General features: G+C 45.1%; 1 protein-coding gene across 1 annotated transcript in view; it reads left to right on the forward strand.

Annotated features, from left to right (window-relative positions):
• LOC126204440 (dynein axonemal intermediate chain 3-like) overlaps nucleotides 1-14399 on the forward strand; it is a gene marked incomplete at its 3' end in the record, with an annotated part of 162842 nt that overhangs the window by 81723 nt on the left and 66720 nt on the right. Inside the window, exon 4 of the mRNA XM_049938862.1 lies at nucleotides 7259-7477. Coding sequence (XP_049794819.1) covers nucleotides 7259-7477 — 219 coding nt within the window. The remainder of the gene's footprint in view (nucleotides 1-7258; nucleotides 7478-14399) is intronic.

Genomic DNA, 14399 nt, shown 5'->3' on the forward strand with positions numbered 1-14399 from the left:
AGATTGTGTAGAAACCAATACCCCTAACAGAGTTTAGAGTCTAACTAAAGTTGAGAGTGGAAAGGATAACAAGACACAAGTTATTCACAAACGAGCAGGAGAAAACGTTATTTCAAACACGCAAAAACAACAAAGACGTGTTTGGTACAAAATGAAATCCAGCCAAAGCTCAGGACAATCCAGATTCAGCAAGGATGACATATTTTACTAATCTGGACCAGTGGACGATTTCCACTGGTAGCCACGGGACTCACACAGTGTCAACTGCATGAAAAAATAAAAGGAAAAACTCACTGAGGATGCCGCAACTGTGGTGAGACATGCCTAGGTAGTAAAACAAAACAATAGCATGCTTGCAAAAAGGTGGACCCATCCTTAATTCATTAATATTGAGAAGAAAACGATTTGAATGTTTCAATTTTTAAAATTACTGGAAAATACACAACATTTTATTTACGCTCAACAAATAAAACTGACATTTTTGTAATATTTTCGTTCTCACCACAGTCCCAAATCCACTTTCACCCCTATAAGTTGTAGTGAACGGAATCAATACTATTAATGCTGCCAGTTCTGTTTTGGAGACATCTATTTTCAGTGTGTTGTCTTCTAGTAGTCCAAGAAATTTTGCTATGGCTTGAATTTCACTGTTGGAAAATATTCCTCCGTTCACATAAAACGGCCTTAAAACCCAGGAATTTACTTGTCGATTCTCCAGTCCAGAAATATAGTTACTGATAGAATTTATTACTAATGGTTAGTGCTTATTTCATTTGTGAGTGAGAATTTTTCACTATTGGCATCGAGCATTACTGTCAATTCTGGGAACATGAAAATGTCGACTTCAGCCTTGCACTGGTAAAGCTCCAACTTCCGGAGAAAACTGCAGCTTCAGCTTGTGCCGTCAAAATATTCACCACATTTCCTTGCATCCCGAGGTTACGCAAAGAAACCCGCAAGATAGGCGATTTTGGAAATAAATATACTGTCTGTTATTTTGGCAAGTAAGACTTTCTCCTTTTCCGTCCTCGCCCTTTGTACAAACAAGGGAATTTGTGGTCGGAGCTCAAGTACTCTATGCAACACCTTGCTATGTGACAGCCATCACAAACTTCTGTGTGGAACAAGAGCACATCGAATTTCGCTCCAACCTCTTTGAGAACTTTTATACACTCCTGGAAATTGAAATAAGAACACCGTGAATTCATTGTCCCAGGAAGGGGAAACTTTATTGACACATTCCTGGGGTCAGATACATCACATGATCACACTGACAGAACCACAGGCACATAGACACAGGCAACAGAGCATGCACAATGTCGGCACTAGTACAGTGTATATCCACCTTTCGCAGCAATGCAGGCTGCTATTCTCCCATGGAGACGATCGTAGAGATGCTGGATGTAGTCCTGTGGAACGGCTTGCCATGCCATTTCCACCTGGCGCCTCAGTTGGACCAGCGTTCGTGCTGGACGTGCAGACCGCGTGAGACGACGCTTCATCCAGTCCCAAACATGCTCAATGGGGGACAGATCCGGAGATCTTGCTGGAAAGGGTAGTTGACTTACACCTTCTAGAGCACGTTGGGTGGCACGGGATACATGCGGACGTGCATTGTCCTGTTGGAACAGCAAGTTCCCATGCCGGTCTAGGAATGGTAGAACGATGGGTTCGATGACGGTTTGGATGTACCGTGCACTATTCAGTGTCCCCTCGACGATCACCAGTGGTGTACGGCCAGTGTAGGAGATCGCTCCCCACACCATGATGCCGGGTGTTGGCCCTGTGTGGCCTCGGTCGTATGCAGTCCTGATTGTGGCGCTCACCTGCACGGCGCCAAACACGCATACGACCATCATTGGCACCAAGGCAGAAGCGACTCTCATCGCTGAAGACGACACGTCTCCATTCGTCCCTCCATTCACACCTGTCGCGACACCACTGGAGGTGGGCTGCACGATGTTGGGGCGTGAGCGGAAGACGGCCTAACGGTGTGCGGGACCGTAGCCAGCTCCATGGAGATGGTTGCGAATGGTCCTCGCCGATACCCCAGGAGCAACAGTGTCCCTAATTTGCTGGGAAGTGGCGGTGCGGTCCCCTACGGCACTGCGTAGGATCCTACGGTCTTGGCGTGCATCCGTGCGTCGCTGCGGTCCGGTCCCAGGTCGATGGGCACGTGCACCTTCCGCCGACCACTGGCGACAACATCGATGTACTGTGGAGACCTCACGCCCCACGTCTTGAGCAATTCGGCGGTACGTCCACCCGGCCTCCCGCATACCCACTATACGCCCTCGCTCAAAGTCCGTCAACTGCACATACGGTTCACGTCCACACTGTCGCGGCATGCTACCAGTGTTAAAGACTGCGATGGAGCTCCGTATGCCACGGCAAACTGGCTGACACTGACGGCGGCGGTGCACAAATGCTGCGCAGCTAGTGCCATTCGACGGCCAACACCGCGGTTCCTGGTGTGTCCGCTGTGCCGTGCGTGTGATCATTCCTTGTACAGCCCTCTCGCAGTGTCCGGAGCAAGTATGGTGGGTCTGACACACCGGTGTCAATGTGTTCTTTTTTCCATTTCCAGGAGTGTATATTTGACGGAATATTTGATCACATCTTTGATCAAATCTTTGACAAAGAAATTTGATAGTGTAATACCGGCCTTTATGAACGATTATAGCCACGGAACAATAGGCGCTGGTCCCGGCGGAGGTTCGAGTCCTCCGTCGGGCATAGGCGTGTGTGTTTGTCCTTAGGATAATTTAGGTTAAGTAGTGTGTAAGCTTAGGGACTGATGACCTTAGCAGTTAAGTCCCATAAGATTTCACACACATTTTGTTTGAACAATACGCAAAATAACAAAGAGATAGCACTGTTGTATCGCCTTCTGCGCATGCGCGAGTTATTGATACCTAGTGTGCATGCGCGGATTGGCGGCAGTTTAGAACTGCTCTCTATTCTGGCGCGCGGATAATGTGTCTGCCAATTTTCGCAGTTTCACCTGTTCTACCGTTAAATGGCTATCGCGCTTAGACCAGTACCGTTTGCGGTGGATCGTCGTTTAATACCCCCCTTAAGTAAGTTTGAACGTGGTGTTATAATCGGCGCGGCCGGCCGCTGTAGCCGTGCGATTCTAGGCGCTTGAGTCTGGAACCGCGTGACCAAAAATATCCTGCAAGAACGGGACCAACGATGACTGAAGAGAATCGCTTAACATGATGGAAGTGCAACCCTTCCGCAAATTGCTCCAGATTTCAATGCTGGGCAATCAACAAGTGTCAGCTTGCGAACCATTCAACGAAACATCATCGGTATGGACTTTCAGAGGTTTATGCCTCGCTGGGGCCCATCGACACCAACATTGGATTGCTGAGACTGGAAACATGTTGCCTGGTCGGACGAGTCTCGTGTCAGATTGTATTGAGCGGATGGAATTGTACAGTTTTGGAGACAACCTCATAAATCCATGGACCCTGAATGTCAGCAGGGGCTATTAAAGCTGGTGGAGGTTCTATAATGGTGTGGGGCGTGTGCAGTTGAGGTGATGTGGGACCCCTGATACGTCTAGATACGTCTCCGACAGGTGAAACGTACGTAAGCATCCTGTCTGGCCACCTGCATCCATTCATGTCCATTGTGCATTCCGATGGACTTGGGCAATTGCGGCAGGACAATGCGACGCCCACCACGTCCAGAATTGCTACAGAATAGCTTCAGAAACACTCTTCTGAGCTTAAACACTACCGCTGCCCACCAAACTCCCCAGACATGAACATTGATGAGCATATCTGGGATGCCTTGCAACGTGTTCTTCAGAAGAGATCTCCACCCTCTAGTACTCTTACGGATTTATGGACAGCCCGGCAGGATTCATGATGTCAATTACCTACAGCACTACTTTAGACATTAATCGAGTCCATGCCATGTCGTGTTACGGCAGTTTTGCGTGCTCGCAGGGACCCTACACAATATTAGGCAGGTGTACCATTTTCCTTGGCTCTTCAGTGTATAATAGGCGTGCTGCATTTTTCAACAGCAGCTATTATTTTCAGTTGTTTGACATTACTATTTTCATTTATTCTGTTGTCGTGGTGACTGAGGGGGATGAATGCAGATAACTGAAAGTTGTTCGACATTATCATTTTCATTTATTCTGTTATCAGAATTAATGAGAGGGTGAATGCAGAAAACTGAAAACATCGCGTAGCTTATACTGTTCTGAACAAGATACCGTTTAACTAACTATTTAGCAACAAAGTGTTTAGTTTAATTCATCCTCTGGTGTAACAAATTAATATATATGGGTGTTTATTTTGGAAAAAGGTTTTTGGAAATTTGTGGTAAATTCCTATGGGACCAAATTGCTGACTCGAACCTCCGACGGGGGGGAGGAGCCGCGCGAACCGTGACAAGGCGCCTAAGACTGTGCGGCTACCCCGCCCGGAAGGCTGATGTTTCTTTTTCTAGGAAATTATAAGATTTAGATTTTAGGTAATTTTGAATCCCTCCAAAATTATTCAAGGTATAAAATTAAAACATGCTGGAGTTAAATATTGTTATTTTGAAAGGCTACATAAAATTTCATTGTGATTGGTGTACGGAAAATAACTTTATTAATTTACGGATTGGTGTGTGATTTACAAAGTTTGCGGTCTTGTTGCTTGTCACATTGCTCCAATGGAACACGAGTGTCGCACGGATAAGCAACAGGTCATACCGCATCGTATTACTACAGAGGGAACCGTGCCTTTGCCTTATGCACGACGTTTATGACATGATTCTCTACATGACAAAACGAATATGTTACTATTTGAAATTCCCTGAGCAGGCCCGCAACTGAAGGTATGAATAAGCCATCATTAATTAAACAAATGATACATGTAGATTGTTGGTGTTGTGGTCGTCAGCTCTTCCTGTCTGTAGCTTCTTGAATCAGACAGCAGCCACATGTAACAGATACCAAGTTAAAAGGCAGATGCCTAACAATATGGTCTTTACGAGGCCTTATAAACTAATACACTCTTAAGGAAAAAAAAAAGCAAGTGCCACTCCGCGCGGTTTGAGGCGCTCGAGTCCTCCCTCGGCATGCGTGTGTGTGTTGTTCTTAGCGTAAGTTAGCTGAAGTAGTGTATAAGTCTAGGGACCGATGACCTCATCAGTTTGGTCCCTTAGGAATTCACACACATTTGAACATTTTTTTGAAAAGAAAGTTCCTCCAAGAGGGAATTATCAGAATGGGACGGAGATCAGTAGACGTGATGTACATATAAAGACAAACAAATGATTACAATTTCACAAAAACTGAAAAATCTATTCAAGAGAAAAAACTTCCCAAACTTAGCAAGACAATAACGTGTTAGTCTACATCTGGCACTTATGCAAGCGGTTATTCGGTTTGGCATTGACTGAGTGAGTTATTGGATGTCATCCTGAGGGATATCGTGCCAAATTCTGCCCAATTGCGGCGTCAGATCGTCAAAATCCTGAGCTGGTTGAAGGGCCTCGCCCATAATGCTCCAAACGCTCTCAATTGGGAAGAGATCCGGCAACCTTGCTCGCCAAGATAGGGTTTGGCAAGCACGAAGACAAGCAGTAGAAACTCTCGTCGTGTGCGACCAGTCACAATCCAGCTGAAATGTAAGTCCAGGATAACTTCCCACAGCGGGCAACAAAAAGGGGCGTAGAATATCGTCGACATACCGCTGTGCTGTAATACTGCTGCGGATGACAACCAAAGGAATCCGAATATGAAAAGAAACGGCACCCCAGACCGTCACTTCTGGTTGTTTGGCCGTATGGTGGGGGACAGGTTGGTACCCCACCTCTGTCCAGGACATCTCCAGGCTCGTCTTTGGCCTGGAATCTCATTGATTGGAATAGAATTGTGTTCAGTGATGAGTCCCGCTTCTAAATGAGGCCTGATGACCAGTGAAGACGTGTATCTCCAGACAGCAGAGGGATACCTGCAAGACTGTAGCCCGCAGTACGTTCCAAGGACCAGGAGTGATGATCTGGGGTGATTATAGAGAGTGAAGCAAAATTTGATAGCACAAAGACACAAACTTTATGTGACTGTGTTTTGTGCAGAATGAGCTGGGGCATTGTTCTGGATCAAGGAAAGCCTATTGGAGAAGTTCCTGCGAGGCTTCCTCTTCGCAAAAAAAAAATGGTTCAAATGGCTCTAAGTACTATAGGACTTAACACTTGAGGTTATCAGCCCCCTAGACTTAGAACTACTTAAACCTAACTAACCTAAGGACATCACACACATCCATGCCCGAGGCAAGATTCGAACCTGCGACCGTAGCAGCCTCGTGGTTCCGGACTGCAGCGCCTAGAACCGCTCGGCCACAGCGGCCGGCGTCTTGACAGACTCCAGTATTTTCATCTGTAGATTTCGGTAGTACGCTCCTGTGATGGTTTACCCCCATAATCTCTGATCATGTACCACGACAGTCCCAAAGGACGTTCAGCATCACGTTGCCCAAAAACAGTCAGGTCTCCGTCTTTTTCAGCAATGGCGAAACCACAAGTGTTCACTATTTGCTTAGCTCCTTTGTCTCAGCGTCGTAGGAATACGTACATCACTCACACATAATACCTAAGCTGCTTAGGAAGACATACCTGGTTGGCCTGACACAGCTTCAAAAATTCCTCTGCTGCCTTCGTTCGATGGGCTTTTTGAATGGTTGTGAACAGTCCTGAAACCAGCGGGCGGCGACTTTTGTCATATTCAAAATGTAGAAAACTGACCCATGACTGATTTTCACTTTGTTCGACTATCGCCTCTATTGTGAGACACCGCTCTACGAGGACCAGGGCCCCTACTTCTTCAGGTACTTTACAGAGAACTAGTCTGCCACTTCGTCCAAACTTGTTCGACCACACTGGCAATGTCTGCGCCACCTAACGACTTTGTCATACGATGTTGCGTTATTTCAGAACAATTCGACCAACTCGTGTGGATTTTATCAGTGTTGTTCCCCTTCAAATGCAGAAAACGACTTCGATGCTCCGCTTGACCAGTGAGCTGTGATATTTTGCTTAAGCCGCTTTAGCACCGTTCTACGGTACTGAATGTGTACCAGCATACAAACAAACATTTAACTACCTAACTTTATTTTTTCGAAGTGATATAAATTTGACAGCTCATCACATGCTGGTGTTCTTATGCTCTAAGAGTGACAGTAAAATAATGTTCTTAATGCTGCCGTATTGCGTCGGCTGCAGTTGATGCGCTCTTGTGTGACGTCAGATTGTGGTGTGGGACCTGGCGGGTCGGCTGGAGCGCGTGGAGCAGCGCGAGCAGCTGACGGAGAAACAGCAGGCGCACCGCACCGCCATGATGGCCCACCTGGCGTTCATGCGGCCGCTCGCGCCTGCGCACATCGTGGCGCCCGCCTTCGTCTCTTCCATTGAGTTCTCCCAGGATTCCTCCATCACGCACATCCAGTGGATCTGCCCGCGCTGGACGGTACGTTCATTTTAATCAGACTGTCACAGAGCCTCCATCTGTCCTTAATGTACCTGGAAACCAAACAGCCTGTCAAGCCTTGTTTCTTTGAGAAATGTGGAGAACGAAGTAGGAAAGGAAAATAATGGTCGTAAAGAATAAGTGCGAATGGATTCGGAACAGATGACATGTATCAAAATTTTGAAAATTATTTTACTTCAGAAGTCACATAAATTGTTAGACTAATTGTGTGGCAATTGAAAGGACTAGGACTTGACTGTGTTCATATTTGATTTATCTGGCACTGTCAGAAAATGTAAACTTGAGATACAAATTTCTTGAAATTAAAAAAAAAAATTGTAATTGTCCAGATCGCATGCAGTATGAAAACCAAATGTAGTGGTGCAGTGGTTAGCACACTGGACTCGCATTCGGGAGGACGACGGTTCAAACCTGCGTCCATTCATCCCGATTTTGGCTTTCTGTGATTTCCCTAAATCACTTTAGACAAATGCCGGGATGGTTCCTTTGAAAGGGCACAGCCGACATCCTACCCCAACCTTCCCTAATCCCATGCCACCTCCCGCAAATCTACGAACCAAACAACTACAGTATAAAACATTAAAATGTGGTGACCGGTTTCAGGTGACGAAGCAATCATCTTCAGATCTGAGAATAAGCAAAGGACAGGAAATTCCCTTGAATTAACTTTTATCAACCAAGCCTGGAACTTACGAAAGTTTGAAAATGAGGAAATAAATGAAAGTAATAATGTACCACTCATGGTAAAATATGTGTCAGTGTATGGTGTATTGAAAACCATGCATCGACTATGTAGCTGGGAGTTATTTAAGAGAACAGAAGAGACCGCCAAAGGTTTTCAACTAGTTCGTTTTACCTTGCTGATGTATCCAGTTTTTTATTTTTTATTACTGCAAGTGTTCCTAATTCAGACATACTATGTTTTACACATTACCTCTTTGATGTAATTTTGCTAATTTATTTATAGTCCATGTCTATCCGACGGTCATTTCCGTTCTCTTAAATAGCTCCCAGCTATGTACACGTGGCAGAGTTTGCTATAAGCTTCACACATCAAAAAAAGTTTTGCATCACTCCGGTTCCCAGAACTCCTGAAGATAGACGTTGACTGTTCAGAGATGTCACTAAACCCGCCCAAAGATGTAAACAACCATGCATGAGCAGCACCTATTAGACGGAGGAGTTCCGACAGCCGATCAGTTCCACTCATTCCACCAAGAAGGAGGTACACGGCTCGTGTTGACTGCAGTCCAACCATGCCTAGACGGTCAATACCGCGGTTAGATCGCGTCCGCATTGTTATTTTGTGCCAGAAAAAGCTCTCAACAAGGAAAGTGTCCAGGCGTCTCAGAGTGAACCAAAGGGATGTTGTTCGGGCATGGAGGAGGTACAGAGAGACAGGAACTGTCGATGACATGCCTCGCTCAGGCCGATCAACAGCTACTAGTGCAGTGAATGACCGCTACCTACGTATTGTGGCTCGGAGGAACCCAGACAGCAACGCCACCATGTTGAATAACGCTTTTCGTGCAGCCACAGGACGAAGTGTTACGACTCAAACTGTGTGCAATAGGGTGCATGATGAGTAACTTCACTCCCGATGGGGAGGTCCATCTTCGCAACCACGGTAGCATGCAGCACGGTACAGATGGGCCCAACAACATGCCGAATGAACCGCTCAGGATTGGCATCACGTTATCTGCACCGATGAGTGTCGCATGTGCCTTCAACCAGACAATCGTCGGAGACGTGTTGGGAGGCAACCCGGTCGGGCTAAACGCCCTAGACACACTGTCCAGCGAGTGCAGCAATTTGGAAGTTCCCTGCTATTTTGGGGTGGCATTATGTGGGGCCGACGTACGCCGCTGGTGGTCATGGAAGGCGCCGTAACGGCTGTACGATACGTGAATGCCATCCTCCGACCGATAGTGCAACCATATCGGCAGCATATTGGCGAGGCATTCGTCTTCATGGCCAACAATTCGCGCCCCCATCGTGCACATCTTGTGAATGACTTCCTTCAGGATAACGACATCGCTCGATTAGAGTGGCCAACATGTTCTCCAGACATGAAACCTATTGAACATGCTTGGGATGGATTGAAAAAGGGCTGTTTATGGATGACGTGACCAACCAACCAATCTGAGGAATCTACACCGAATCGCCGTTGAGGAGTGTGATAATCTGGACCAACAGTGCCTTGCTGAACTTGTGGATAGTATGCCACAACAAATACAGGCATGCATCAATGCAAGAGGACTTGATACTCGGTATTAGAGGTACCAGTGCATACAGCAATCTGGGCCACCACCTCTGAAGGTCTTGCTTTATGGTGGTACAACATGCAATGTGTGGTTTTCATGAGCAATAAAAAGGGCGGAAATGATGTTTATGTTGATCTCTATTCCAATTTACTGTACTGTCGAGGTGACGCAAAACTTTCTTTGGTGTGCCGGCCGAAGTGGCCGTGCGGTTAAAGGCGCTGCAGTCTGGAACCGCAAGACCGCTACGGTCGCAGGTTCGAATCCTGCCTCGGGCATGGATGTTTGTGATGTCCTTAGGTTAGTTAGGTTTAACTAGTTCTAAGTTCTAGGGGACTAATGACCTCAGCAGTTGAGTCCCATAGTGCTCAGAGCCATTTGAACCATTTATTTCTTTTGTGTGTGTATATGCTGTCATATATTTTCCCATGAGAGGTACGTTATTATTTTTATTTATTTCCCCTCTTTCAGACTTCTTTAAGTCATAGATGTAGTTCGTAAAATGTAACTTAAGGCAATTTTCTGTTCTTTGCTTTTCTCAGGTCTGAAGATTGTTGCTTAGTCACCTGAAACTACTCGTCGCATTTTAATATTTTATGCTATAAACGATCTCGACAGTCATAAAAATTATTTTTTTAATTTTAAGAAATGTTTATATTTGCCAGGTTATTCGTGGATGGCACCCATGATTTAATTAATTTTGGCTATAAAGTTTATAACAGTCAATGTTTACACAAATTTTATTAATTAGGTGTACCGTTTCCGACTATTCAGTCATTATTAACAGCCGTATAAAATAAAAAACAGTGTACACAAACACATATGTCGTATATAAACAAATTAAATAAACAACTAATTACACTTCCTAGCTTTAAAAGTGTGGTGGAGTAATCAATGATATTTCTTATATAACTATATATCTTTTTCGAAGTTATTGTAATTTGATTTACCCCAAGACATTTAAGTCTCGTCTTTATCAATGATAATGATGGAAGCAGAAGAAATGAATTAAAATTTGTGCTGACGCCGGGACTCCTTGCTTTCTTGGCAGAAATGTTAACCATTATACCACCGCAGCACTGTGGTGAACTGCACGAACTACTTAAGTCGAGTGCCCTCCCCACCACATACTTCAATTCATATCTTCAGCTTATTTTCCCCCTTATATTGTACTATTGCCAGTGCTCTCCAGCATTGGAATAGCACCCGAGTGTTGGACGTAATGGGGAAGTTCTGTACCATGGGTGATCTCACAGATTTTACAATTAAATTTGCCCTGAGACATTTAAGTCTCATGTGTAAGGGGGAAAATAAGCTGAAGATATAAATTGCAGTTTGTCTTGGGGAGAGCACTCCACTTAAGTAGTTCGTGCAACAATGTTGACAATAGTTGCGGTGGTGTAAAGGTTAGCATTTTTGCCACGTAAGCGAAGAAAATCCGGGTTCGAGTCCCGGCAGCGGCACACATTTTAATTCATTTCTTCTGCTTCCATCATTACAGTTTGGTTTGTATACGTGATTTAGAAGTAAACTGAAGTAAAATAATTATGAGGTATCAACAGTCATAAAAATGTTTCGAAAATTATTAAATAGTTAAACTGTGTCGCCGCATATATGTAGGTCTACAGCGAATGACGAGTAAGCAGATGACGTAATCTCGTAGACGATCAGGATGCAAATAAAGAAGTGACCGATGCACTCTGCTGGCTGGGCTGCCGGATTAACTGCGTGGTGGAAGTGCCCATATCATCACAGAACGTAACTGACCTAAGCTGTAAACTGTGAGAAATTAAAAAATGCAAGATAATAGTTCTGATTTCTTCCAGTATTATGTTATTTGTGATGGCGCTTAAGTCACCCAACCACCCCTCTGACATCAGAATCTACGTGTGCTAAGTTAAAATAACAAGGAAATTCGAAAATGCAAGAAGCACAATTATGCTTTAGGTCACACTGAAAAATAGTGGAGATTTCGAAAGTGCCCTAAATTTAAAATGACCAGTGGGCTCACATTTTGGGCTCACATTTACCTCCGATAGCACACTGTTATTTCAATTGTACAGATAGGTAATTAAAAAAACTTAAGCACTGTTGTTCTCTGGGAGAATTTGTTCTATGGAACATTCAGGTACAACGTTTTTGGAATTGGCTGTTAAGAAATTAATGCTCGGGAGAAGTGGCAGTTGTCAAACAATCTGGCCATGTTCATATCTGAGGCTCAGTTTCACCAAAAATATATTAATCTTATATGCATCCACCATGGATCCACCACATTTGAGAAGGAAACATGCTAATACCAATTTACAAGTCGCTTTGTGACCATAAAAAATCATGGCAAATACATCCAATGAAGAGGTGACATATGTATGGTGTCTGAGTGGTTTTACTTGCATTTTAAAGTGCAACACTTGGTGATGATGAAGTCCGACATATAGGCTGCCCTTCCTTCAAAAATGGATAAGTCCCAATTAATGTGATGCAGTCTGACTAGTTTCAGTTATGGTTCTTCAGACACTGATACTTAAATAGCACGAGAGAACATTTTATATAGCTCCTGAAATGTTTTAATTCACTAAGGGGAAAAATCGCAACAACTACAAATAATTACGTAGAGTAATGAAATTTCGGGAATACGTATGTCTATATAACATAATTATGTGATTAACATTACAAGCTCGCAGGTTAATGTAAGTGTGAGATAAGTCATTGCAAATGTGAAATGCTGGTACATTAACAACTGGTAAAACCGCCAGAATGTTGAATGCAAGGATGCAAACATGCACCCATAGTGTTGCACATGTGCCGGATTTCAGTTTGTGGGATGCAGTTCCATGCTTGTTTCGCTTGGTCGGCTGTTTGTTGATGACACTGGACTTGCCGTCCGATGATGTCCCATATGTGCTCGATTGGAGACAGATCTAATGATCGAGCAGGCCAAGCAATATGTTTACACTCTGTAGAGCTTGCTGGGTTAAGTCCCATAGTGCTCGGAGCCATTTGAACCATTTTGTAGATGGGTTTGTTGCAGGCCCTCACTGGCACCGGGGCAGAAGTAGCTTTCATTAGAAAATACAACAAATCTCCACTCCGCCCTTCAATGAGCTCTCGCTTGACACCACTGAAATCGCAAATGTCAGTGGTTTGTGCTCAGTGGAATGCACGCTACACGGCTGCCCTTGAAGTAACCGACTTGTAACAGTTCGCTGCGTCACTGTGGTGTTCAAATAGCTACTGCAGATGCAGTACGATACGCCAGAGCCATACGCCACACACGATAGTTTTCCCTTTCTGTAACGGCCAGAGCCCAGTCTTCTTGCGGCCGTACTCACACTTACCTTCCGTGACCGTGAAGCACCTTAATGAAGGGAAGTAGTGGCCTATTTCTGAACTTTCATTACAAGCAAAAGTGATGCTGAGCGAAAGACTGATTGGGTTAGTTACAAAAATGTTTAATTTAATTACTTCCACATAAGTATTATGCAGGGTATTACAGCAGTTGCTCACATCTGTTACCTAACTAAATACAAGAAGGTGAGGATTTGAAACAAAGGTGTAAGATTCGCCTTAATTCTGGATTGTTATTGTGCCTTAAACATACAGAAGTTTACATAGTCCACAGTGATTAAAGTTACATGAAACACGTGCTATCCTTAACACACCCATCCCCCAGGGGCTCAGCATTCATTTGCTGAGTACGGGCTTGGCGACCCCGGGGTCCTGAGCTGGGGACTGGTCAGCGCCGCTAGTCTCCTGTCACCGTAAACCCCGGACATGCTTCAGCGACCACCGCATGGCGCGGCGGTGGAATGTTGTGTGCTGCGGGGAATGGTAATCTTGGCTTAACCGCCTGGATTGCGAGGAAGGTAAATCTCTATAAAAAAAACCCTCAATCTTACGGTGTGCTCCGCGCCTATGAGATGCATGGCTGTTGGGGTGGAACAGTCGCAAGCGGGCAACCTCTGGGGCACCTGCCGCACCCCAGTTGTATACGGCTTACTCAGGCACGCGGGGCTCTGTCTGAGCGGACCTTTAGTTCCCTAGCTGCTCGTGGGACCGCAATGGACCATTCGACCTCTACATTTCCCCCTACCAGTGGATTGGGTGGGCCACTGGTAGGAAAACACACCCCATCGAAAAAGCGACTTCGTGCTGCGAGTCCTCCAGCGCCTGGTGTTGCTAGAGATTAAACAGACTGTCGTAACAGAGCACATGCTGATAATCAGAATGTGTTTTTGATTATTAAACGGAAGGAGGGTAGCTTTGAGAGGGTTTCTCCCTTTTACATCTGCAAGGGTCTTGAGGGAATTGCAGGAACACTGAAATCTGTGAAGCGACTGCGCAATGGGACTCTGTTAATTGAGACTTCTAGTTCCCGTCAGGTCACCTCTTCGGAAAGCAACCTGTCTCGCAGAGTACGCTATCGAGACCGAGCTCCACTCCACTTTGAACTATAGTAAGGGTGTTGTGACATGTAGGGACTTGGTGGATATCCCCAAGGACGAGTTGAAATCTGAGTGGGCTGACGAAGGTATTGTCGACGTGCAGCATATTATGAAACGAGTCGACGGGGACCTAGTCAAATCCGACTCGTTTATTCTCACGTTCAATTGCTCGAGACTCCCAGAGCATGTTAAAGCGGG

Source organism: Schistocerca nitens, chromosome 1, assembly GCF_023898315.1.
Source record: "Schistocerca nitens isolate TAMUIC-IGC-003100 chromosome 1, iqSchNite1.1, whole genome shotgun sequence".
NCBI classification, from domain to species: domain Eukaryota; kingdom Metazoa; phylum Arthropoda; class Insecta; order Orthoptera; family Acrididae; genus Schistocerca; species Schistocerca nitens.